A 24,425-nucleotide genomic window follows, 5' to 3' on the forward strand; every position below is an offset into this window, starting at 1 on the left:
GCCCAACGTTTGGCACAAGGAAAGGCCACGTAGACTTAGGGGAGCTTGAGTGAACCAAAATTGCTGTGTGCGCCAAGTCGGAGTGAAAGTAGTCAACCCTGATGGCCTAAAGGGGGTTGCTTGAGTGAGCAAGGCAATAGAGAGTGCCCCAGTGATGGGCAGTATGCTAGAGTCCCCTGTGAGAGGCACGTGGAGTGAGTGTGAAGGAGGCCCAGAAGAGTACTGAGTGTGTCCTGGCCAGTAATCTGGATGCCATCTGCGAGGCATGGGCCACAGTGTAGGGAAGGTACAGAGCCATGGATAGTGCCTCCTGGCATTAGGGCAGTAAATGGGCAGCCTCCCACTTATCCTATTGGGGAACATCAAGTTGTTGCAGGTGAGATGGGGCAGACTGCCCTAGACAGGGGAGCAGGCCGACATGAGATCCGGCCCCCTGTCAAAAGCCAGTTAGATTATTGATCCTTGGGCAAGTGTGCAGATAGGTGAAAATAAATACGCAATATAATTGACTCCTTCCCTAAAAAAATAAACAAGATTGAAGTTGCTAGTGTCCAGAAGAAGCAGAAAGGGAATAGCCCTGTTCCCTTCCTTCTCAGTGTTGGGAGCAGGCTACCCCTTAATGCACCTTCAGTTTGTTCATTCTCCCAGCACAGGTAGAAACAAAAGAGTACCATATTCAGTAGCAGGAAAATGAAGCAGAGCTCCACAACCAGCTTAATTATTAAAGATTAAAGGAGCTAGTTTAAGTTATGGAGGGTGTAGGACAGGGGTGGGCAAAATGTAGCCTGCAGCCCAGATCCGGCCCTCTAGCCATTTTGTCTGGCTCGTGGGGCACCTAAATTTTTTTAAAAAAATTATATTTATTTGCCTGTGGCTCCTGTCAAAAATGACAGGAGCCAGGGGCAGTAGGACCCAGGTGAAGCCACAGCAGGCCCCTGGAAGAGCAGGGCCTACCCAGCCCTGCCCCTGCCAGGCAGAAGCCCCTGCCTAGCAGTGGCTTCTGGCCTGGGACCATGGGGCTGTTCCTGCCTGTGCCAGAGCAAGAAACTCAGGTAAGAGCAAGGTCGGGGCTACGTGCTGCTGGGGCTGGGGTATGGGGGGTGGGAGGAAAGGGGTGTACAGGAGCTAGTGCTGGTGCCCTGGGGCCAGTGCCGGTGGGGCCCAGAGTGGGGTGGCTCCCCTCTCTTCCTGTTGGGGCAGCCCAGCCAGCTGCACCCCAGGCTCCTGCCTGGCTGTCACTGGCTCCCAGCCCCCCTGTCCAGCACTGGGCATAGTGCAGGGGGCACCTGGGGCTGCTGGGGGTGGCACAAGCTGGTGGGGACTTGGCCCAAGGCACGGGAAGTGCAGGGAGGCAGTGCAGAACTTGAATCATGCGCCTGAGGCTTGGGGCAGCAGTGACCCAGCTGCCCTCACCACAGGAGGCTCCGGTGAGTCCCACAGGGACCCAGTGGCAGCTTGTTCCCTGGCCCCAAGATGGAAGCTGCACCAGGAGTGGAAGCAGGGCCACAGCTGCTTTTCTGCTCCAGAAGCTCCTGCAGCTGTGAAGAGCCCAGAGGTCCTGGGGAAGATCCTGGCCAGCCCTGGGGGGAGCACGGGTTGCCTCCTCAGGCTGTGACCTGGCAGGGTCCCAGCCCAGGGTGTCAGAAGCCCAGGGAGGTTGCAGCAGCTTCCAGAGCAAAAAAGCAGCTGTGACTCTGCTCCGGCTCCTGGTGTAGCCTCTCTGCCCGTCCTGTGGCCAAGGTGTGAGCTGCTGCTGGGCCCTTGCAGGGTGGGGGGAGCTGGGCCTTCCCCCTGGGGCAGCGGCATGCACCAGGGCTGCCCGTGGGGTGGGGGCAGCCAGGCTATTGCCATCCCAAGCCTCAAGCATGGGATGCAACTTCCATGCCGCCTCCCCGGGCTTTCCCTGTCCTGGGCCACATCCCTGTTGGGTTGTGCCACCCCCAGCAGCCTCACGCAGCCCCCTGCACTGCCCCTGGTGCCAGCCAGGAGTTTCCCTGGGGCCCCTGGCCTCCTGGAAGCAGCAGAAGCTTCTGAAACAGAAAAGTGGCCATGGCTCCACTCCAGCTTCTGGTGCAACCTCCCTGCCTGTCCCAGGGCCAGGGGGGGCGAGCTGCCACCAGGCCACTGGGCCCCTGCGGGGTTGTGGGGCTGGGCCTTCCCCCTGAGGCTTCCCATGAGGCCCTTGACAGTTTGCCAAAACTCACTAAGTGGCCCTCCACCTAAAATAATTGCCCACCCCTGGTGTAGGATGACAGAAAGGGAGTTTGCATGCGACATGGAGTGTGTTAGTGATCCCTAGCTCTCTGTGGAATAGATGGTGTCTGGTTAACTAATGTTTTTAGGCTTGTGCTCATTCCCACAAAGAACTAGGAAGGAATTTTCCCCCTTCTTGATTGCTACTGAGATCTGTTTTTTTCTTTCTTTTTTTGACTCTCTCAGAAATACTGGGTGGGGATTTTGCCAGTCCTGCTGGGAATTAGAAAACCCAGAGGAATGACTCCTCCATTCAGGGTTTTACTATTCACTATATTTGAGATTGGGGGAAAAAAATGAATCCCATAGTCAAATGGCATGGACTATGGGAGTTTTCACCTTTCTCCATAGTAGGGTTTGGGGGAAGGCATTATTTTCTTTCTTGGATTTCATGAGCATATTTTAACAAACTACTTCCTGTCCTTCCAGTAGTAGGACATCAACACTGCCTTCATCCCCCTGCTTAACCTATGGCAAGTTAAAAGGGCATTTAAATGTTTTGGGCATTGTGCTTAGTAGCTGTTTGAGGGAGTTGTTCCCAAAGTTTAAGAACAGGCTAGACACCCACTTATTTAGGGTGAGTTAATTACAGATCATCCTGCTTTGAGAAGGAGATTGGACTAGGTGACCTCCTGAGGTCCATACCAAGGCTACTTTTCTATGATTCACTCCGAACACCAACATGATTGGGAAAGGGTTTATACCTCTCTATAGTACAGTGCTTTACAGAACTCCTGATCTGTCCCACAATGCCTTCAGTGTAGTATAGAGATATTTAAGATAACTTTAAACAGATTAGTTTGGGTACTAGAATCAAGTCTAGTCATAGCAATTTGCCATATTGAGGTGCAGGATAATTTAGCCAACACAGAGCCTATGCTTCTATGTGTAGACTCTTTTAAAAGGAGCTGGGTCCTTCCATAATACCCTGCAGTATTAGGTGTAAACATGCATTGTGTATCTGCTTTGTGTCTCAGATGGCTAATGGGGATGTTCAGATCCATTGTGGGGTTAGCACAGTCTCAGTGTGGAAGCATTTGGATTCAGAGCTGTTTGCCTCAGGCCCATCTCTAGCCAGTCCTTGTCCCAGCAAACCCCTAAATCAAGTTATGATATTGTGATATGCCTACTAATTAGGCCATAAGAACAAGACTGTGCTGTATTTTTACTTGCCATATTTTTAGCTCTTGTATCATATAAACACTGAATAAATTAGAGAAATAAAGTTACATAAAAATTATGGGGAAACTTTCATAGTCCTGACCAAGTCCTAGATACACACACTTAATTGATGCCTAAGAATCCATGTGCTTAAAAATTATGTACAAAAAAAATAGCATAGGCTGAAGCTTACATACTGGGAAAGAGAAGCTGTGAATTCAGTTCCACTTGGTAATGTAACAGATTTTGTAAAAACCATGGGATGTCAGTTACTAAATAGCATACTGGCGCATCTGCTATTAAATCATTGTTGAGAAGCAGAAGAGAGCATCATGTTTTTGGGCGGATTGTATAATCTAAGGTTTGATTAAGTTCAACAGCAGCATCACAACCTGACACTCCTCTGCTTTGTGTGCATTCCTTGAAATTAAAACAAAAACCAGCCTGTGCCAAAGTCATCAAAAACACTGTATATTAATCTCATTGATGACTCAGGGTTTTTTTGTTGAGGCCAGTAAGGATCTCATAGGGAGGACACTTGCCTCTCATGACAAATGTGAAAGCTTTCTATTCTACAGTTCCACTTAACTAAAAGGTGACATTGATAATAAGTTGTCAGAAAAGTCAACACGCACAATTAACTTATTTGCTTTACAAGGCTCTGAGTAGCTTTTGGGAAAGTTCAACCCATAGAGGTAGTATTTATCTGCAAGGTTATCAAAAAGTTAGTTATATTATTTTGCTACATTCAATTTAATTTATCATTTATAGAAAAGTTTTCAGCTTCACCCCCTCCCCCCATAGGTTCCTTCAGTGAAACGTCAAGCCAAAACCATTATTGTACTTACAGATTGTGAATGTCAAAACTATGCCACACTGAAGTCAATGTAGTGGGTGAATATGGTCCTGTGAATAGGCAACAGCTGTCATCTCCTTGCTTGTTGGGAGTATGTGTCATGAAATTCTTCACTAGCATTTATACATGACTCAGGCTAGTACAAATCATCCCAAAATAATAAGATATTCTAGTTGTTAGTGAAAGACAGATTCCTCTTGTCAACTCACAAAAAAGTGAAATCTCCAGAGCATACATAATTGTTCCAGGCAAGTTTAAGACTTCTATTTCAGGGATAATCACATACTCTGTAGAGATATGTTGTCATTTTTAGAAATAATATGCATTGTGCACAAAAAGTAATATGCTGCTAGCAGAGATTTAAAAAATGTTGCAGCTTGTTTTTTTTTTCTTTATTAGAACCCCCTTTGCATAGCTTTTCTATAAGGAATTTATGCAAGTGAAGAAAAATGAGCAGTAGCTCCTAAAACCTCATTTGTGCTTTTAGTAAATAAATACTGCCTATTCAATTGATTAAATACAATGTTTCCTTACAGATTGGTTCAAGCTATACATAGTGGATGTGCATATTTTGAGCTGTCTCTTGACTATAAAGTAGAAGGTACCTTTTAGCTCATTTGTAGTCATGGATAAAGAAAAATATATCTTTTTTTTAAACACAGCATCTCAGTTTAATACATTAGGAATGATGGATTTTCATAATAAATAAGTCTTTGGAAGTTTTACTGCTGAAGCAACATTAGGAGCTTCTCAGAACATGAGCATTGTCTTTTATTTTAATTACCCAAAAACGTATTTTGTGGGCTTAAAACTTGCCCACTTTAGTCTAACTGGATTCTTGTCAATTTCTTACAGAAGGATGTGTAAAAAATAGATTTGTTGGAGTATGCACAATTTGAATCTCTTGCCAGATGTGTGCCAGCTCTGGGGGATATAGGCTAGGCAGGGGTTTTAGCTGATATAGTTTTTCAATAAAAAAAAAATTATTGTTTAATAGTAAATCATATCTTTGGAGATCCCTTACTCAAGACCAGAGAGAGCCTTTCCATTGACTGAAATGGCATTTGGATTAGACCCTTTAGAGAGGAAAGAAGCTTATTGAGTTTCAAGGCACTGGAGGGAACTCGGGATATTAAATTCCTGGCTTTGCCATACTCTTCTTGTGTGACCTTTGGAAAGTCATTTAACTTCTCTGTGTCTCAGTTCCCCACTGGTAAACTGGACCCTTTGCTCCCTGTTTGTAGCATGATAAATGATACATTTATTAATATCAGCAAGATACTCGGGATGTATAGTAATAGGGATTGCATAATTACATAGAATGATAGGACTATATAGCATCTTTTAGATAGGACTAAATAACATCCTTTCATAGTTTCATAATGGTGAGGGCTGAAGGGGACCTTGCATGTCATCAGGTCCAGCCTCTTGCTTGTTTGAGATAAACTGTTGAGATCACAGCAGTGGGTTAGTAGTAATTTTTTTTGTTTGTAGTGGTTGCTGATTTGGCAACACAACACATAATTAAAGTGTTATATCTACACCATTCTGTTTGCCCATTACTCTGGAATCACCAACATACAAAATACAGATGGATATACAAATCAAGCAAATGGAAGTCAATGGCCCAGATTCACAGCATTGGCTTTTTAATAGCATAAGTAACATCCACTCTGGCTGCTGGGTATGCATAGGCAGTACTGACCTGTGCCTATGCAGTGTGACAGCACACTTTGTGTGCAGTAACAGCAAGGACAAGAGCCACCTATAAGTTTAATATACAAAAACTGTTTATTTGACAATAGGACTTTGAGTTTACAGTTACTTAATTGTGATGTTTCCCTGAATTTCTCCTTTCTATGCTGCCCATAACCACAACTGCTCATTCACTCTTTGGGGTTGGTTGTTTTTTTTTTATAGTTTACAGTTGTTATTTTTTCAAACTGTATCAAATCTATTTATATGAATGCATAAATTAATTCATCTAATTCCTATTTATTACAGTGGTCATATCTGTAAAGTACCTATCCTAGCAGGTTGTGACTCTTTGAAAATTCTACCCACACCAGAAGTGGGTCACAAACCCAGTTGGGTTGCTTATGGATGAAGGTATTATTCACTGGACGGATTAGTATTTGACTTCTAGTTATGTCAGCTTTATTTTTTAATATGCAATGTAAGAGAAATCCAGGAATTTGGAATGAGTAACCTCAAGAGTAAGAAAATTGAAGGTATTAGATATCATGGTGAGGGAGACGGGGTGCACAAGGCAATCTGTCAAACTTCAGTCTGATAAAAAGAGCTGTTTCCTTTAGTTTTCTATAAATAATCAATGTTTTTTTATATTCTGTAGAATATATGGATCGTGTTAGCAATAACTTGTCCAACTGATGAAATACTGATAAGTTGTTTCAATTGGATATCTTGGACTTTCTCTTACATTTAATTTTAAGAACTTGTTGGGAAATCACCTGGAAATTAGAACGTAAAACTCATTTTTATTTTTATTCAATAGTGAACTTTGACCACTTCCAGATACTCCGAGCAATTGGGAAGGGAAGCTTTGGCAAGGTAAGCTAATATTTTGAACCTGCTTATGTGCTTTATCAGGTGCGTTAGAACTTGAAACAAATTATGTGCATACTGTTTCATATAGCAAAAGTAATGATGCTGACAGAGATTGACTGGGCAGTAACTTGGCAATTTTTTATTCAAGAAAGTGTTTTGTTGGCTTTCATGAAAGGCAAGGATTTTTGTGGATGATATCTTTTACTGGATCAACTCCATGGTTGGGATAGACTTAGGCAAGCTTTTATCTGCAATGAATTCTTCTTCAGTTCTGAATAATGCACTGACTGTGTTATCTTTAAAAGCTTGTCTAAGTGTATCCCAACTGTGCAATTGGTTCAATAAAAGAGGCTATCCACAAAAATCCTTGCCCCTCACGTATTTCCTGGGCTATCATGACTACAGTCTCACTCATTACTATTTTCCTGTTTTAATCCTTGGTCTCCCCATGAAAATTCAACATTTTTTAAAGTGAAAAACTTAGCTATATCTCAAGTATCATAGAATTTTTTTAACTATTAAGATAATTGTACCTTTTTATGGCAAATATATATCTTAATATTTCTGTTTCCATGATAAATTTTTTGGTTATGATTGGTCAAAATAAGTCACATGGTATTAGAGGCCTTTTGGACTATATTTCTCTTAGGAACTAGTCGAATAAAAGGTTTTATTTTTTCATTATTTTGCAAAATAATAAAAATAGTGTGGTGTTTAAAAGTCAGAACAGCACTAGGAATTATATACTGTTTTTTAAAAATAATTGATAAGGTTTGGGGTTTTTTTAAATTTGTTTATAGCATATCTCTATGTTCCATCCAAGATAATTATTTGCTGCTTTAATCACAGTGACCTGAATTTGTGTCAGTGTGCTTCTCTCTCTTGACATTTGTATTCTGTGCTATTTATTTTCTTTGTAGTATTTACAAAGTACATTTGTGTATTTTTGTCCTTGTATTAAGGGCATCTTTCCTCTCCCTTTGAGCTGACATTTTATTTCATTGCTGCTGCTTCATATTTCTTCTGCTGCAGTTAGTTTACTGTGTCCTAAAGGCATTTGCCCTCTGAGGTCTCCTCTATTCAACAGAGGCACCTGCCACACAGGGAAGAGCAAAAGTAGCAGCAGTAGTTGTGATACTAGCACATTGGCAGAATTATCAAATCTAGCGACTGTAGCCTTCATACCTGCTACTGAGGAAGTGCTAGTCTTTGTATGAAAATGGACATTTAAAAATTAATGTGTTGGGACTCAGGACAGAGAAATGGGTCTCTAGGATTTTTTTAAAAGACTAAATGTTGAAGTTGTGAGAAACAGAAACCGACTTAACAGCACTTAAAAAAAAAGTATTGATTCCTTAATTGTTGGAAGTTGTGACAGTATAGAGAAAGCAGTTGGAATGCAAAACCAACCACTGTCTTGATGAGAAGCTACATAACACACACACAATTACAGACATTTCATAGATCCAAAAAACCAAAATAAACAGCAAGACAAAAATATCCAGTATTTGGTTTCCTAAAATGTTTTGTGCTTTTTGCTGGGAATTAATTAAGAGACACAAAGAAGCATCCATTCCATTGTTACCACACATTAAGGGCCCGTTCCACCCATGTGGACTCCTGTTGGCCCTACGATGAACCTGCGTGGCATACTATTTAAGTCAGGGGTGGACAGTTATTTGGGCTGGAGGGCCACTTAGGGAGCTTTTGTGAGCTGTTGCAGGCTGGGTCAATACCACCTGCAGCAGCTTACCAAAACCCCTTAAATGGCTCTGTCCTGGAGCTTGGCCCCACACTGTCACCACTTGGTGATCCTGGCCCTGGGATCTCTATAGAGACTGGCTTGTACCCAAGTTAGGATACACTCTGCTGGGCAGATGGGATGGGGCATGGGTGGTGGGGAGTGGCATCTGGGTACAATATGGGGCTAGGGCTAGGATCTTGGGGCAGTGATGCTGCACAGCCAGATCCCAGGGCAGACCCGCAGTCTGCTCCTGGAACAGCCTTGCCCACTGAACTCGTGCCCATTGCGGGGACGTGTAGGCAGCAGATCATGGCTCTGCTAAGAGCTCTGGTCCCATGCTGTTACCTCCCCAAGATCCTGGCCCTGGCCCACTCACCCACCTGTCCCACTCCTGGATGCCATTCCCTGCCATCGTGCAGCCTCATCGCATCCACCCAGCTGGGCATGCCCTGCCTGCCTGTGTCCCCGGCCAGTCTCCATGGAGACCCTTCCCATTCACTCCATCCAGTGGTCCCCGGTGGTGGATGTGGGACACACAGGCCAGGGTACTCGGGCAGTGGGGCCAGGGCCAGTGGCCGCAACAAACAGAAGGAGCTGCCACTTCAGGGAAATAGGGTCTGGCCACCCCACTGCCCAAGCCCTGCTGTGTTCCTGGTTGCAGCAGGACCAGCCATATATGCATGCCATGGCTTGGGCTGCTCCCCATGCTAGAACCAGGCAAAGCCAAGGGACCTGCTGACAGCTGGATAAAATCCCTTTGGCAGGCCAGATCTGGCCCACAGGCTGTATTTTATCCACCCCTTATTTAAGTTGTAGAAAGAGTGGTTTTTAAATGAAATTAGACACATTTTCAATGATAGGCTAAATGTATAGCATCACTTAAGAACAAAAGGAAAAGAAAACTTGTAGGGAATAAAATGTCACGTTTCAAATCTAAAGATACAAACCATGGGAAATGAATAAAATAGCATGGGAGCAGATACTCATCTGGTAAAATTATCAGGGCTCTACAGAGGTCAGGGGACCTAAAACAATTTACACTAGCTGAAGATCTGCCTGAAGAGAAAGTCTTCTGAAGTTTTCAGTACTTAGTGTTTGATGGCTGCTGCTAATGACAATTGTGCCCATCTCCCTATTAACTTTTCTTTCTTGCTGTTCATCTGTTGTCTTCCACATTCTAACTATACTGGAGGTTCATCGGGTCAGGGGCCATCATCTTTTCTTACACTCATGTATGTTGTTCAGCACAGTAGGGCTGGATCTTTACACGCTACTGCAAGACAAAGAAATAATAAACATAAAAATAAAGCCGTTATAAGTAAAATATGTAAAGTGGTGGAATAAGACCATAATGTAGAGTGTGCTTATTAATATTGCATCTGTGATATTTTAATCTTGTCATTTTAGTGTCAGATTCCTAATCTCAAAAGTAAGTATTACTTATCATGTTATTTTAAGATTTGGGGTAATTATAGATGATTAAGTTATGCTCTTGGAGAATAATATATTTAGGAAGCTATTGTGTGTTGGGTAAAGTAGATCTAATATTTAAAATATCTCCCATAGTGTCAGAAGATTTTACTTGATACACTTAATGTAATTTTCTTAATTCTTAAAGTATATGTCAAATGAAAGAGCCTGTTATTAACTATATGAACGCGTGCCAGGGAAATTGAAGCATAAATAACATTCTGTTGTTCTGACCATGTCCTTCTTTCACTGCTTAGTTACTAGAAGCCTAGATACAGCAGTATTCCCAACAAGGAAAAATGATCAAGATAAGGGGCTTTTGGGGGGGGGTAATAACTTATTCTGAACATAAAGGTCCAACCTACCTGAAAACATTGTGTAACTTTTACATGTATTCAGTGTGTATTGCCAGATAGGTAGATGTAACATTCAGGTTTCACTAAGTATATGAATTAAAAACAGGGATGAAATTTTATCGATGTAGCCCCTCAAATTGTTATGGGATTAGAGATACAAAAGTGCTGAAACACTCGTTACATTTTTGTTGATAGTAGCTATTAAAGATGTCCTCTGATGATGATTCTTCTCGAATTAGGTAGAAAATCTATGCAAACAAAATGCCAGTGTCAAAATCTATAACATTTGCTCCAAAATTTACATCTGGAGGCTTTGACTATGTCTTCAATTCTGCCCCTAAAGAGCACACTAAATAACATTGCTAACAGGTATTTTTCCCTTGTTGAGCAATTCACTGTTCTGTAGGCTGTGAAAAGCTTAACATCAACGCCTGCTGCCAGGGTATATGATGTGTTATGTCCTTGCCTTTCAAATGTAGTTTGCTTTTGTGAGAAGAGTGAGCAGCATGTGTGGTTACAGTGGTAGCACTTGCCTCCAATTTGCTTCATCAGTGTTAACCTTGTGAATGAGCGCATCAAAAGAGGCAAAGAACGATAACTGTACTTGCTAACAATAACAATATGTGACACAGTAATCTCAACAGGTTTATGTGCAGATCTGGGATTCACATTGGACTAGAATTGGTAACTCCCATTGGTATGAATTAGGATCATCAAGAGGAAACCGCATCTCTTGGACTTGTTTCTGTCTCCTACTGTCACCTCCATGCACTTATTTGGAGCCTTGGGCCTGGTACAAACATTACACTTTTACTGGAATAAGTGATCAGAAACCAGTCTGTACGTGTAGCAGAACAGAAGTATGGCACACATAGACTGGTTTAAAAATGGTGATCTAAGATTTGTCCCCCAACCCAAGGGTGAATGTATGTTCTGTTTGCTACTGATCTAAACTATGCTGCTTGCAGAAAACCACGTAACTTAGGTTGATTCTGCCTTGGGCTTTTTGAATGTCTGTACTTAGCCATGATGATTAAATATCTATAAGGTGGAAGGACATTAAACAACTGATCTTAGTAGCCTTTTGGTTCCTCTGTGTTGCATCCCAGGTATGCCAAGGGCCAGGGAGAATGAGACTGTAAATTACATTGACCCACATGGCCATAAGGTATGCCATAGGAGCATTACTTGTAATGTTTTTCTGCAGTCAGCCTCTGCTTCCTCATTGTGCTGCTAGTACTGAGGAAGTGCAACATGCAATCACCTAGTCTTAATATATTTTGTTGCAGATTTACCCGTGTGTGTGTGGGGGGGGGGGGGGAAATGAGCGTGGCTTCTCCCTTGGGTCAGGTTTACAGCCATGTCACACAAGCTGTACTGTGCAATGCAGTCTCTCCACACCCAGTAATCAGTAATCTTGCCCAGGTTGCTCATCAAAAGCATTACCAAAGCTTTGAGAACACAAGAAATTCCAGGGCTATGTAACACTGCATTTTCACTTAGGCCACAACAGAAACTTTAGGTCTGTTTAATTCTTAGATGCTTCACGTTGTGGTTTGTATTTGCTATTGAGTTTTGCACCAATGGTGGGGGCCCATGCACCTGAAATGAGAACTGAACTATCATCTATTCAATCAAAGTTTGAACTGTCATTTGGCCTAGAGTGTGATAAGCAGCACTTAAAATAATTTGCATAAAATGGAGCAGATTGTAACCCGCCTTCATTTGGGACATGAAGTTATGACTCATAGAGCTTATTAGTTCTAGCCTATAAATAGTCCATATGGACTACATGGCAAATTCCGATCTCATTTGCATCAGTGAAAATCTTTTCACTCCTCTGACCACAGTGAAGTTACACTACATTCATAATAAGGTAACAGAAATCAGAGTCTGAACCTACTAGTGTTATATCTTGATATTGCACACTTTTGCCTTGTATCTAGAGTAAGCACTACACTGTAAGACTTAATAGTGAAGAGTTGAAGAGAACTGCTTTGTGTCACCAAATGGGTCCCATTTAGCTGATGGGCCAAACTTTAGTCATTTCTGTTCTAGGCTGGTACTAGATTGACTTGGCTGTAAATATTCTGGTCCCTATAAAAAAGAGTTAAGCTGTAGTCCAGAACCACTAGAAGGAATCATTCAGTTCAGAAAATTGAAAGGAATTTTTTAAATCTTGCATTAGCAAGAGAAGAAAACCAGTGTAAAAGACCCTAATTAGATGCTGAGTATTGTTACAACAGAGGAAAGGGCACATATTAAATCCTGGAAATTGATTTATGATATGCTTTATGAGGACAAAGCAGCAAGGAAAAGTGTTGTTTTTATAAACCCATAATTAGATCACAGCCAGTAGTTTGTTGGGGGTATTTTAGTGTTGATAAATTTTCATCTGGTGCTGGCCACTAATTAATAGATTTAAATTGGAAAACATTATTTTTTGTGAACACAAAATAATCAGGTAAATGAAGGTAAAAGCTTCATAAGTCTTGGAATTCTATTATATAATTTGTGCACTGAGCTATAGGATAATCTTTGGCCCAACTGTATGACTCATTTCCAGTCAGGTCATGTTACCATTCAGTTCAACATTTGAAAATGTGGGAGTAGTAAAACAAAATTTGTGGGTACAGGCAGCAGAATATGCCACTATCAGTTTCCGCTAGCAAAGTGTGGGAAAATTTAATTTAGTAAAAGTTGATTATCACTGAATAGTAAAAGTACAATAAATGCTTTAACTAATGAAAGTGTTTAAATACTACAGTGTATTTGAGGTACTTAACTAATGTCTCTGTCTCAATCAAGACGGAAATAGAGAACGAAAAAATACTGAAATTGCAGAGCCACATAACAGAGACTCATTTCAAAGGCAACGAACTAGTCAGGAACTCAGGGAGAATGGACCTATTGAAGCAAAACTGGGGGGGGGGCGGTGATAATTTGTTAGTTCAGTGTCAGCTTCTTATGATTTCCAACCACTTCACAAGAGAAGCTGCATGAACTCTTAACCCTAGTGACTCATACATACAGGAACTGAACAAAAATACAAGCAAAAATTCAATTAGGCTTTGGAGGGGAAGAAAAGGGATTGGTTTGAAATAATTTAATGTTTTGGGGGGAGGGGAAAGGGGAGTGAAGAAGAAATGGGGATTCTGTGAAACACAAATATTCCCTCTTTTTTGAGCCAGGAAGCTATCATTTGATGTTCCATTCATATCCTTATTGTATACAACCTCCAGTATGCACTGCCTGAATGACCCTATGCTCACTCTGTTCTTCCACATACACTGGGAAAGGGGCTAGGGAATCAGTGGGGCATTTTTTCCAAGTTCCTGTCTGTAGTTGTCAAGCCTTGTTTATGTGAGGACTTTGCACCCTCTATTCTGAATCACACACCATCAAAGAAACAGGGATTGATTCTAACAGGCAATTGGAAAACTAATTAATCACATGTAACATTTCATAGATTTCATAGACATCAGGGCTGGAAGGGACCTTGAGAGATCATCGAGACCAGCCCCCTGCCCAAAGGGCAGGAAGTCAGCTGGGGTCATAGGATCCCAGCAAGATAAGCATCCAATCTACTCTTGAAGGTGTTCAATGTAGGTGCTTGAACCACTTCCGCTGGCAGACTGTTCCAGACCTTGGGGGCTCGGACAGTAAAGAAATTCTTCCTTATGTCCAGCCTGAAGCGGTCTTGCAGGAGTTTGTGACTGTTCGACCTCGTCATCCCTTGGGGCGCTCTGGTGAACAAACGTTCCCCCAGATCCTGGTGGTCACCCCGATAAACTTATAGATGGCCATGTAAAATAGAATTAAAAAGAAGAAGGCATTTATCCCTGGGCAATACCTCTTTGACTTTGCAAGTGCTGCAGCATGCTGGAGATTCTTTTTTTAGCTCTTCATGCTTAAAGAAAGATGAAGTCAAACACAGAGCAGCAAATCAGTCATCAGAGTTCTATATGTATCATTAAGAACATGCTGTACTGAGTCACACGTCTATCATCTTTCTTGATAATTATGTCAATATGCCGAATTGCCCTGGTAAAGCAAAAATCTATTCAACATGAAACAGTCTTTCCATGGTCATGTATAATTATGTATAGGATAAAGCTACCCTCCAGATTTTATATTTAAAGCTCGCTAGAGCTTCTTTTGGTTTTTAACCATTTATCTTATGAACTGTAGGTGCTTGTATATGAATTGTGACTCAGTTGAGAAAAAGCAGTGAGGTCTAGTGGACAGGGGATTGGGCTAACAGTCAGGTGACTTAGGTTCTATTCCAGCATTAGCAATGACCTTCTATCTAAATTGGGTAAGTCACTTGATTTTTCTATGCCTGTTTCTCCTCACGCCCTTTGCCTGCCTATTAGGACTGTACAGTCTTCAGTACAGGCATTGTATTATAGCACACGAGGTCCAAATTGGAGGTGCACCACCAATACATCAGTCCGATATCGAATCAGCACTGATATAAAGAAAATTATCTGCATCAGAAATTGGCCTGATGTAGCTGATAATTTGTCCAGTAAATGTCCGTGTGTGCGCACAGCCGCAGTGCAGCATGTAGGCGGTGAGGAGCAGAGCTGGCAGAATGGAGTGCTGCATGCAGCTGGCAAGTCTGGTGTGGTGGAAGGGGTGTGGGGAAGCAGATCAAGGCCCTCATGGTGAGGGACGGTGTGGGAGTGGGGTTGGGTTTGCGGCTGCAGCTGAGGTAGGGGCTGCCCAGCTGGGGCGGGATGGAGGTGTGGCTCATCGAAGGGGCACAGGAAAGAGGGGGAGGCTCCTGCCGCTCATCCAGGAGGGTCGGGGGAGTGGTGTACCCCTGGATCTGCGCAGGGTAGGGCAGGGCAGGCTGGGGCCAGGCTCTTCCTAGTCAGCTCTGGGGGCACTCACTCCCGCATGCCCTCCTGAACAAGTGGTGGTAGTAGTAGTGGGAACCGCTGGACGAGTACGGGACGAGCCACATGCAGTGGCAGGATCCACCCCTGCTCCCTTCCCATGCCGCCCTGACAAGCCATGCCTCTGTCCCGTGCATGCCTTGGCCCTGGCACCAGCCCGCAACTGACACCCTCCCCACGTTGCACAGATCTGGTGGGCACATGCCCCCCCACCCCCTGGACGAGCCACTTGTGGATCTGTCCCGTGTCCCTCCCCACCCCAGCTGATCAGTGCCTGCCCCTGCCCCAGCCCCATTCCCTCCCTTACTGCAGGGGCCTTGATCTGCCCCACCACCCCGCTTCCTTCCCTTTCCACCACACCAAATTTACCAGCTGGATGCAGCTCTTCAAGCTAAAGAGCTGTGTATCGGATCAGTATCAGCTGGTATGCTTCCTTAAAAATTGGCTATCAGTATCAGACCCAAAAATCTTTTATCAGTGCAAATAATTTTCCTCATTTTGAAATGTGAATGTGCTAGAATAAGGTTCATACTGTAAGTTAGAGTCTCTGAAAAAACCTGACAGGACAGATATTCTCATTCTCAGCACCTTAGTGCTATTTATTAGGGACGAGTTAAATTGCCCTGAGGGTCTAGGATATCCACAGAAATCAAGAAATGTAAATGACCATATAAATGGCCTAAGTTATATAATTTTATATGTGCATAATGCATGTTATCTGGGACATGTATACAAATAAATTTATTTTGCATTGACTCTGGACTGAGCTGATTTTAATTAGGGAAGAACCCTCAGATGAAGGAAAGACACTGTAGCCATGAAGAGGTCTCCAGAATGAAGCATCAGATTCTGGCCAACAGCTGGAAAGAGAAGTTACTTTAAACAAAATGAGAGCTAGATCCTAGATGCTTTTGAAGATCCACCTAGCACATGCACATCTTCAAGCACCTCAATGGCTTTAAAAATGTGACTTAACTTGGCTTAAATCCTTAATAGCTAAGACCACTCTGGAACATGTCAAAGGTTCATTTTCTTTCCCCTGGACCATTTTCCTCATGCAAGCTTCCTTATTCAATCTGAACCAGCCTATGCTGTTTTCTTTGTTTTAAAGTGAAAAAGAGTTAGCTACGTTAAGGGAAACTTGGAAACTTCTCTTTTATTATTCTGGATTCATGGCTGCAAAAGACATAATAATGTCTCAGAATTCTTCATCACAAATTGAAATCTTGGTCAGCCTGCTACTGGACAATGTTGAAATGAAATGTTCCAGAGGGCCATTCATGGATAGGTTTCCCATGGATTTGGGCACATGTCTCTGTCTCTCTTTGCTGGTGAGTCTTTTGTATAATTTTTTTAGCTCACATTATGATTTTGTGGAATGTATCTGGTAGTAAAAAGGTTTTTATAATGGTCAGGCTCTATAGAGAGGGGATTAAAAAAAAACAACCCTACTTTTTAATACACTTAGAAAGTTGAGAGATGCACAATTTTCTGTGGAAAAATTGAAAGTATCCATTCAAGGTGAGATCTCAAGAAGATGCTGTTCTGAGAGAGAGAGAACCATGATCAAAAGAAGAGAGCTCTGCTGCTATCAATACAGGAATAGAACTGAATTCATTGTTACCTGCAGATCAACTTGTCCATTTCACTCTGTTTAGATGCTCTCTTTGGGAGAAGGCAAGTGGCAGGCCTTTTATTACTTGTGAATTAGAGCAATCTTTTCTACAGCAATTTCAGAGTGTTATATACAGGAAAGTTGTCATAGTTATGATGGGAGATGTATTTCAGCCTTCCTTGTGGTCTTTCTGAAAGCACCTTCTCAGGAGTTAGGCCTCTAAACTGGGAATCTCATAGTCCTTCCCCCTTTGGGTGTGTCCACATATGCTGCACTCAGTGGTGTGACTGCAGCTTTTGTACATCTACCTTAACTAGTTTTAAACTACCTGGTTTGGGTCTGACATTCATGTAGACACGGCAGAATGGAGTTCATTGCGGGTAGCCGCCTGAATGGATACTGCCTGAGGCAGATTCTGCAGCCCCATAGTAAGCTCCAAGCTGTTGCAGTCACGCTGCTATTGGTATCCAGGCTAGCCTGGATATCTCTAAAGAAGCTGCACTCCATCACATTTTGACTGCAGTATAGACATACTCTTAGACCCAAATTTGAGTGGACTGCCCCATGTTTGCTAACTGCTTGACAATGCTGCAGGTCTGACTAGGTTCTGTGTGCCTGCATTCCCCAGCTTTGGGAACCTCTGATTAGTGATAGTCTCTAACAGACTTTGTAAAGAAATATGTCTTTTTTTTTTTTTTTTTACTTAGTAGTTGGAAAAGGATCATTTAAAAATGGCAATCAACCTATACATGCGTTTAACCTCCTCTGTTCTCTGCTTTACCGAAAACAAATAGGCTTCTCTTTTATGCAACAGGGACAAACTAAAACACCTGCTATTCCTTTCATATGTTCAGATCCTCCTCTTTCCTTGTCTATGTTGCCAACTGTCACTGGGAATTGGGGGTAAGAAAGCTCCTGTCTCCCTGAAGCTGTTTGGTTTTGGGTTTTGGGCCCCTGATGTACAATTTTCTGGGTTTTTCCCAATCAGCCTGAGCATGCATCAGGATCTATCCAAAATAATGTCACCATGCGGCCATTCCTTTGTTGGTACAGTTTATACACATCTGTACTGCAGTCTATACTCTGTAGTGTAGTGTATAGATATTGAAGCCAGCTTTAAAGAAGCTAGACTGGGTACTGAAAGCAGTTTAGCCATGTTAGCATGGAGCTTCCAATAGATTGATTTACCCTGCTTCTCTGTGGAGCTCTGTCCTGCTATAGCTAGCTCAGGTTTTCTTACTCTGCACTGCAACCTGCATTGTAGACCTAGTCTCTGTTTTAATTGGGTCTTACCACTGGTCTGTTAGCTGTATCTCTCTTCTTGGGTGCTGAATTATATGTATGTCCCCTTTACCAGTCTAATATGCTGTCTTAGAAGTCAAACATATTATAAATGAACTTTATAATTATACAACAAGATAGTAAACAATACACACATTTCTTATAACATGTTCACAGAGTAATTTCACTTCTCTTCTGCATTTCCAATTGATGGCACTGAAACATTTGATAAACTGAAACAAGAGAAAACTGGTCCCACATGCCCCTTTCCCTACCCCAAGGTGGGCTCCTCAAGCAGTTCTGATCCGATCTACAGTCATGCAGTTTAAGTAAGCAACATGATCCTAGACTGGGTCCCACAAATGTGCATATGTATCCAGTGATAATTTATGGTATTTCTACAGCACCTTTGATCCAAAATCTCAACAAGTTTCAAAACGTTACATTAGGATGCACTATATAACAGTGAGATGTACATTATTGTGAACAGATGGGTAAACTGAGGGACCTAGAGAGCCTAAACATCTTATCCAACTCAGGACTCCTTTAAGAATTGTTTGGACTCTTATCCTGCTTGGATTCTTTGACTCTAACTTCCTGCCCTTGGGGGCTGGATTCTATGATCTCCTGTGGTCCCTTTCAGCCCTAATGTCTATGAAATCTATATTTCCTGGAGCCAGAGGAGTTCTAGGAAGTAAACCTATTGAGCTGATTCACAGACTTTTCTTCTAACCATTAAATAGAATGATGAGCTATAGATATTGGAACAAATACTGTTTTTATTATATTCTTACAGCCTCATTCCACATGAGCTTAAACATAACTTAGCCCATAGTCCATATATCTACATACTGTATGTTTGTTAGGTTATACAAACTCTCCCACACCAACTGATAGGAGTAGATGGTGGTGCTATTATGGAAAATGTGCTCTCTTATATCTATGTATAGTTACCAAGTCATAAATCCATTTGTTTTACTGTCAGTAAAACCTGAACCTACTGTTCCAGTTGCTGTAGTAGCGATGAAGATAATGGTCCTGCAGTATCATGTAGAGGTCCCTGATGTATTAAGCACTGTACAAACAAACCAACCAATTGTAGTCATTTCACCCATGAGGTCTCAATTTAAGCAAGATAGGTGGAGTGGAAATGGAGGCAACAAAATGATTGTATTTGGACAAAACAAAACTCTAGCTGATCAAAGTGGTCACCAGTAGCTGCCAGCCACCTACACATTTTATTTTACTACTCTCACATTTTGAAATGTTGAACTGAATGGTAACACAATATTGTTTGAGGATAAAGATCTTACACTGATTTAAGTTAAAAATAAATGGGAAACATGAACTTTTCCCCAGTAATCAGAAAACCCTGTCATCCAGAAACCAACCTTATTAAGCAATGCAAGCAGAAAGAGAAAGAAACTCTACTATTTTTTTATCCACAGGTGTATTGGTGAAGCTAGGTTCACATATTTAGTGATTATTGAAGGTTGATGCTGGACAGATATGCAGTGTATCCAGATATATATTTCATTTTTGACACATTCAGAATATTCCTGTTACTTCTACTATATTTTCCTGCACAAGTCCATGCTTTTTATAGAATGGCATTTTTTTTTTTATTTCAGCACAGTTGCTTTTTAGAGAATCATAAGAAATTGTGGAAGAGAATTTAGCCGAGCTGGTTGCAGTAGATTTTGCATCAGTTCAATAGAAGATGGTTTTTAGAGTGACCCTACTGAAGAAGGCTACCCATTTAACATTGTTTGCTTTGCAGAAGCAGTTTAATCTTCTGATTTCATAGCTTTAATAATTCATGCGACCTGCAGCTGAATATAGGAAAGCTTTAATTTACTTTGTATAGGTTACAAAGGCCGAGATTGTAGATGTGTCACAAAAACAGTTCCTTTAAGATACTGTTACATCTGTTCTCATGTGAGTCTCTTTTGAACGTGAATGTAGATTTTTCTCCTCTTTTTTGTTTGGATTAATTTTATAATTGTTGGATTTTCTAAAGGAAAAGCCAGAAAATCATTTCCAGGTTTTGATTTCAATGAAATGATTGAAAAACCCTGAATATTTTGGCTGTTGTTCTCCTTGACTATAATGAAGTTTAATAAAAGGTGACCTCCTGCAGGAAAAATTTTGTGAAGTCAGACCCAAGGCATTTCTCAGTCTTACATTTATGTATGGTCTCTTCTTTAAGACTCAAACTCTTTCCCATGAGAGGCTCAAACACAAGGTGGACTTAGTAGATTCCAGTAGCACCTTTTGTTCTTTAAGGAATTAAAACTTGGATTCTACAAGAGAAACAGTGGAAAGAAACTGAGAAAAAAATGTCAGGCTGAATATCAGGAGAAAAATCTGGCCCATCCATATAGTCTTTCACAGAAAAATGGGGATTCCCATCCCCTGAGTCTAGATTAGATCAAGCACCAGGAAAGGTAGGGAACAGTCCTGTAGTAGCAGGTGGGCAGAAAGGATAATCTAATGTGCCACTTCCCTCTCCAACCTTGGTGTTGGTCATCTGTGCATATATAATACACACAGCAGACTCTATTCTCCCAGCACCAGAATGCTGCCATCTTTGGAATATGATGCACCAGCAGTTATATTAGCACTAGCATCGCTGTGCAATGGTTTTAAAATAAGGAGCCAGCTAGATCTTCAGACTGCTACACTGTTTATTCTACAGAGGAACTGGAAAGCTGTCATAGGGCGGTATGAATTCCCTTGATGCAGTAGGATCCCTGGGGGAGGTAAAGGCAGCTTTACACAACTTCTTCCTTTCCTCCTCAGCATAACAGTATGGTGGGAGTGGGTGCAGCTTCATGAGTGGGCATTCTTCTCCCTGGAACCAGCTGTTTTGAAGCTCAACCAACCCAGAATCTGCCTCGCAAAATCAAGTAGTGTCTTGTCAGTACCTGAACCTGCAGGGGGGAATGTAGACAAGGGAAGGCAATCACTCCACTTGGAATCTGGAGAGAACCGGTCCTACTCCAACAATGTCACAACATTTCAAGCTAATTCCCTTCCCATGCTGGTGTGAATCAGAATAAATGTTGATGACATAAGTGGAATTATAGTGGTGTAAAATCGGCATAGTTGAGAGGTATATAGCTCTCAGCTGTACAGACTCCAGCTGCTGGGACACTTATCAGTCCACCAAGGATATGAGGATCTATAGTGTGAAAGCAGAACTCATCTGGAGTAACAAAAGGTCATGAAAAATTTCCATCAGGCTTAAGCCTTGCATGAGCTTTCTGCCTAATAGTGGCCTCACCCATGATGAGTTCAAGTATTTGGGAATAAGGCTGAAGGAAGCCCATTTTACTGTCTCTTCCATATTAAGCAAAGACTCCCTTTCCTCCTTAATTCAGAGAATTTTGCCTTAGTGGTAAAGCGCTGTACATATCTTCACTAGACAGCCCACGAATCTCTCTTAGTTCATCACAGCAGCAGTGAAAACTATTGAAATTCCCAGGTGTGAATATTGTCCATGGGGTGGGCCCTCAGCCAAGTGGGAGGAATCATTTCTTATCAAAAGTCCATTGTGCTAAACGCATGTGGCATTTATACACATACCTTTTCATCTCATGATGCACCAGAGATCCGGTGAGTTGGAGCAGACTAGATTAATTGAGTCTGCTCCACACACAAGCTGACATGCACTGCACTGCTTCACGTGTAGTTGGATAAGCAGTGAAATGCACATCAGAGTGCAGAAAATGGCAGCAGTGGACTTTTGAACGAAAACACCTCCGATGTGTTTTAATTCAAAAGTGTGCTGCCACCATTTTCTCAGCACTGATGCACTTTTAAAAGTGCCCAGCACTGCAGTGCAAGCACGTCTATAAATGCCCAGGTGTTTTTCAACAAGTCATGGGCACTGCTATTACTACTTTTCTGCTTTCACTAATAATGTGGTGCTGCTTTTGCTTCTCTAGAAACTTCTAAAAAAAAAGTGCTGAAGTACAGCCTCTCCTGTAAGGATAGAACTGGGGACTACCAAAGAAGTAGAGAACCTAAAAGAACTGACTTAGCTCAGTTATTTTGAGAGAAGCTAGAGTAAAATTATAGAACAGAATATTCTGCTAAATAATTTACAGTGAAAAAGTAAAGGAAAACTTCAACTAAAAATGAATTCTAAATATTATGTTGCACAGCAGTCAGTAGAACTGTTCCTTCAAAAACATGTTTCAAAGTTTTGATGGCAGTAGACAGCTTTTAAAGAACAGTGCTTATAAAGGACAGAGCTAAACATTTTCTTATTATCCAGTGCCAGACTCTGCTGGGAATGTCACACTTGTAAGTGAAGTAAGGGCAATCATATCCAGTCCTGAGCAGTGGGGATGTAGAACTTCACCACTCCATGAACAGCACTGGAGAAGTTGATTATGAACCAGGCAGCCACCATTTCTCCAGAAGCTCCCCAGTCTGCTCCATCCTATTCACATGAATATTCCATAGAATTATTTGAGTGAGGAAGTGTTCAGAGAAATCCAGCCTAATTCAGAGCATTTGTGACAATGGGGACCATACACACCCCCGAGTATCCCAGGATCCCTGGCTAACCCTGAACAGGCCAAGCAGAGAGTCCTGGGGAAAACTTACCTTCATGGTAGGGAGAGCTGGAGCTGTGGAGATGCACAGTGCCACCACTGCAATTTAAAAGCACCTAGGTGGCACCTAGCTGATGACGACAGCTGCAGGCCACCACGAGGAATTTAAAAGGCACTCAAAGTGCCAGCAGGAAGGAGGAAGGAACTGCCTCCTGGCCAGCTGATACCAAGGCAGGAGAGGCCTCTGGGCACTGGGTCAAAAGCACCCACATAGCTCAGGGCAGGAAAGCCCTATCAGGGCCAAGGGGAGGCAACGGCTACAGTCCTGTTTAGGGTCTCTCCATCAAAGGAGGGGGTAAGATGCACTCATCCATAGGGCCTTATTGAGCCTGGAATATAAGTCCCTCCAGTAAGGAGGAGTTTTATTTTCTCTTTTATTCATACTATTTCTTTTGACTGAATTCAGTAAGGCCACAAGGCCAGGGTACCAGAGCCAGTCCTGAGCCTGGCTCTCAGAGCTGAGAGCAGGCAAATGGCCAAGCAGGGCCAAAGAGACCACATAGATGAGTGCAGCTACCCACCGAGAGGTAGACAACAGCTAGCGACCACTGGCGGACCAGACAAGGGTGGAGGTGCCGCAAGTGTTTTCAACGTCTCAATGCCGATGGTTGGCGTGTGGCCAGGGTGTAGGGGAGGCAGAGCTCCAATGTCAACCACATCCAGACCGTGGGTACCCCTAGCGGGGACCTTTGTACTGACACCACTGAACCTGTCCTTAGAATACTATTAACACCAAGATGTGGCAGGTGAGTTGAGGGGAGCAGAGCTTACTTTAGGTACTCTCCAGGTCAGTGATTAGGCGGTGGCGTGGCAACATTACAAAGAAACAGCTATGCCAGATTTTAGATTATGAGTATTCTAATTTAATGCTTTCTCTGGATTGGATTCTGGTTCCTTTTCTCATATAATATCGATATCCTCAAATAGGACCTGATCCAAAGCCCACTGAAATCACTGGAATCATTTTCATTGAATTAAATCATCATAGGATTACATTGTTAATTCCACTAATTTCAGAACAATTATACATAGAATAACAGTGGCAGAGTCTGGTCTTCTATCTCTGTTTCACTCTGTACCTATTCACAAGTGCTCCATTTATCTGCCTTTGGGTTCCACTGCTGGCTGATCATTGAAACTGAAGGACAAAATCAGAGAGAATTAAAGTATCATTTTGAAAGCATGCACTGCAGTACAATATTATTGCTTGCTGAATGTTTAAAGTTCACTTAATAAATTCACTTAAATGTTGAAAAATGGGAGAATATGTATGAATGATGCTAGGTTTATACAAGTCAATCTCTCTCTTTTGTCTGTTACAAAATAATCAACGTCCATTCAATTTATACTCCAGTCATTCAGAAATATGCACTTTCCCTGGTAGTGCATGCAGATTTGGTAGAGAAAGGTCTTGTTTACTTCTCTGTTGACACTGTCATTTTCTCTTTCCAAGTTGCTATTTGCCATAAGAGCTGGAATACATTTGGTATTTTATTGCTGTGAAGAAATCTGCACTAGTTAATACATTTAGAAATATGAATCCATTAGCCATTCCAGTACCCTTGATCCATAATGCCCTGAATTTGCTATTA

The 24,425-nt window shown here is 42.1% G+C and overlaps 1 protein-coding gene across 6 annotated transcripts in view; it reads left to right on the forward strand.

Annotated features, from left to right (window-relative positions):
* The window catches only part of STK32C (serine/threonine kinase 32C), a 283,828-nt gene that overhangs the window by 148,004 nt on the left and 111,399 nt on the right, over window positions 1-24,425 (forward strand). For 3 of the 6 annotated variants that reach the window (XM_090057152.1, XM_090057148.1, XM_090057151.1), the window contains exon 2: window positions 6,786-6,841. The exons of 1 other annotated variant lie outside the window; for it this stretch is intronic. Coding sequence is in view for 2 of the 5 variants with exons in the window: in XM_090057148.1 (XP_089913274.1) it covers window positions 6,786-6,841 (56 nt within the window). In the remaining 3 variants the exon portion in view is untranslated. Of the gene's footprint in view, window positions 1-6,785; window positions 6,842-9,990; window positions 10,012-24,425 lie in introns of those variants that run through there. 2 more of the 6 variants (XM_090057153.1, XM_090057154.1) reach the window with 2 other exon arrangements.

Source organism: Crocodylus siamensis, chromosome 7, assembly GCF_052110815.1.
Source record: "Crocodylus siamensis isolate JL-2025a chromosome 7, ASM5211081v1, whole genome shotgun sequence".
Classification (NCBI taxonomy): Eukaryota; Metazoa; Chordata; order Crocodylia; family Crocodylidae; genus Crocodylus; species Crocodylus siamensis.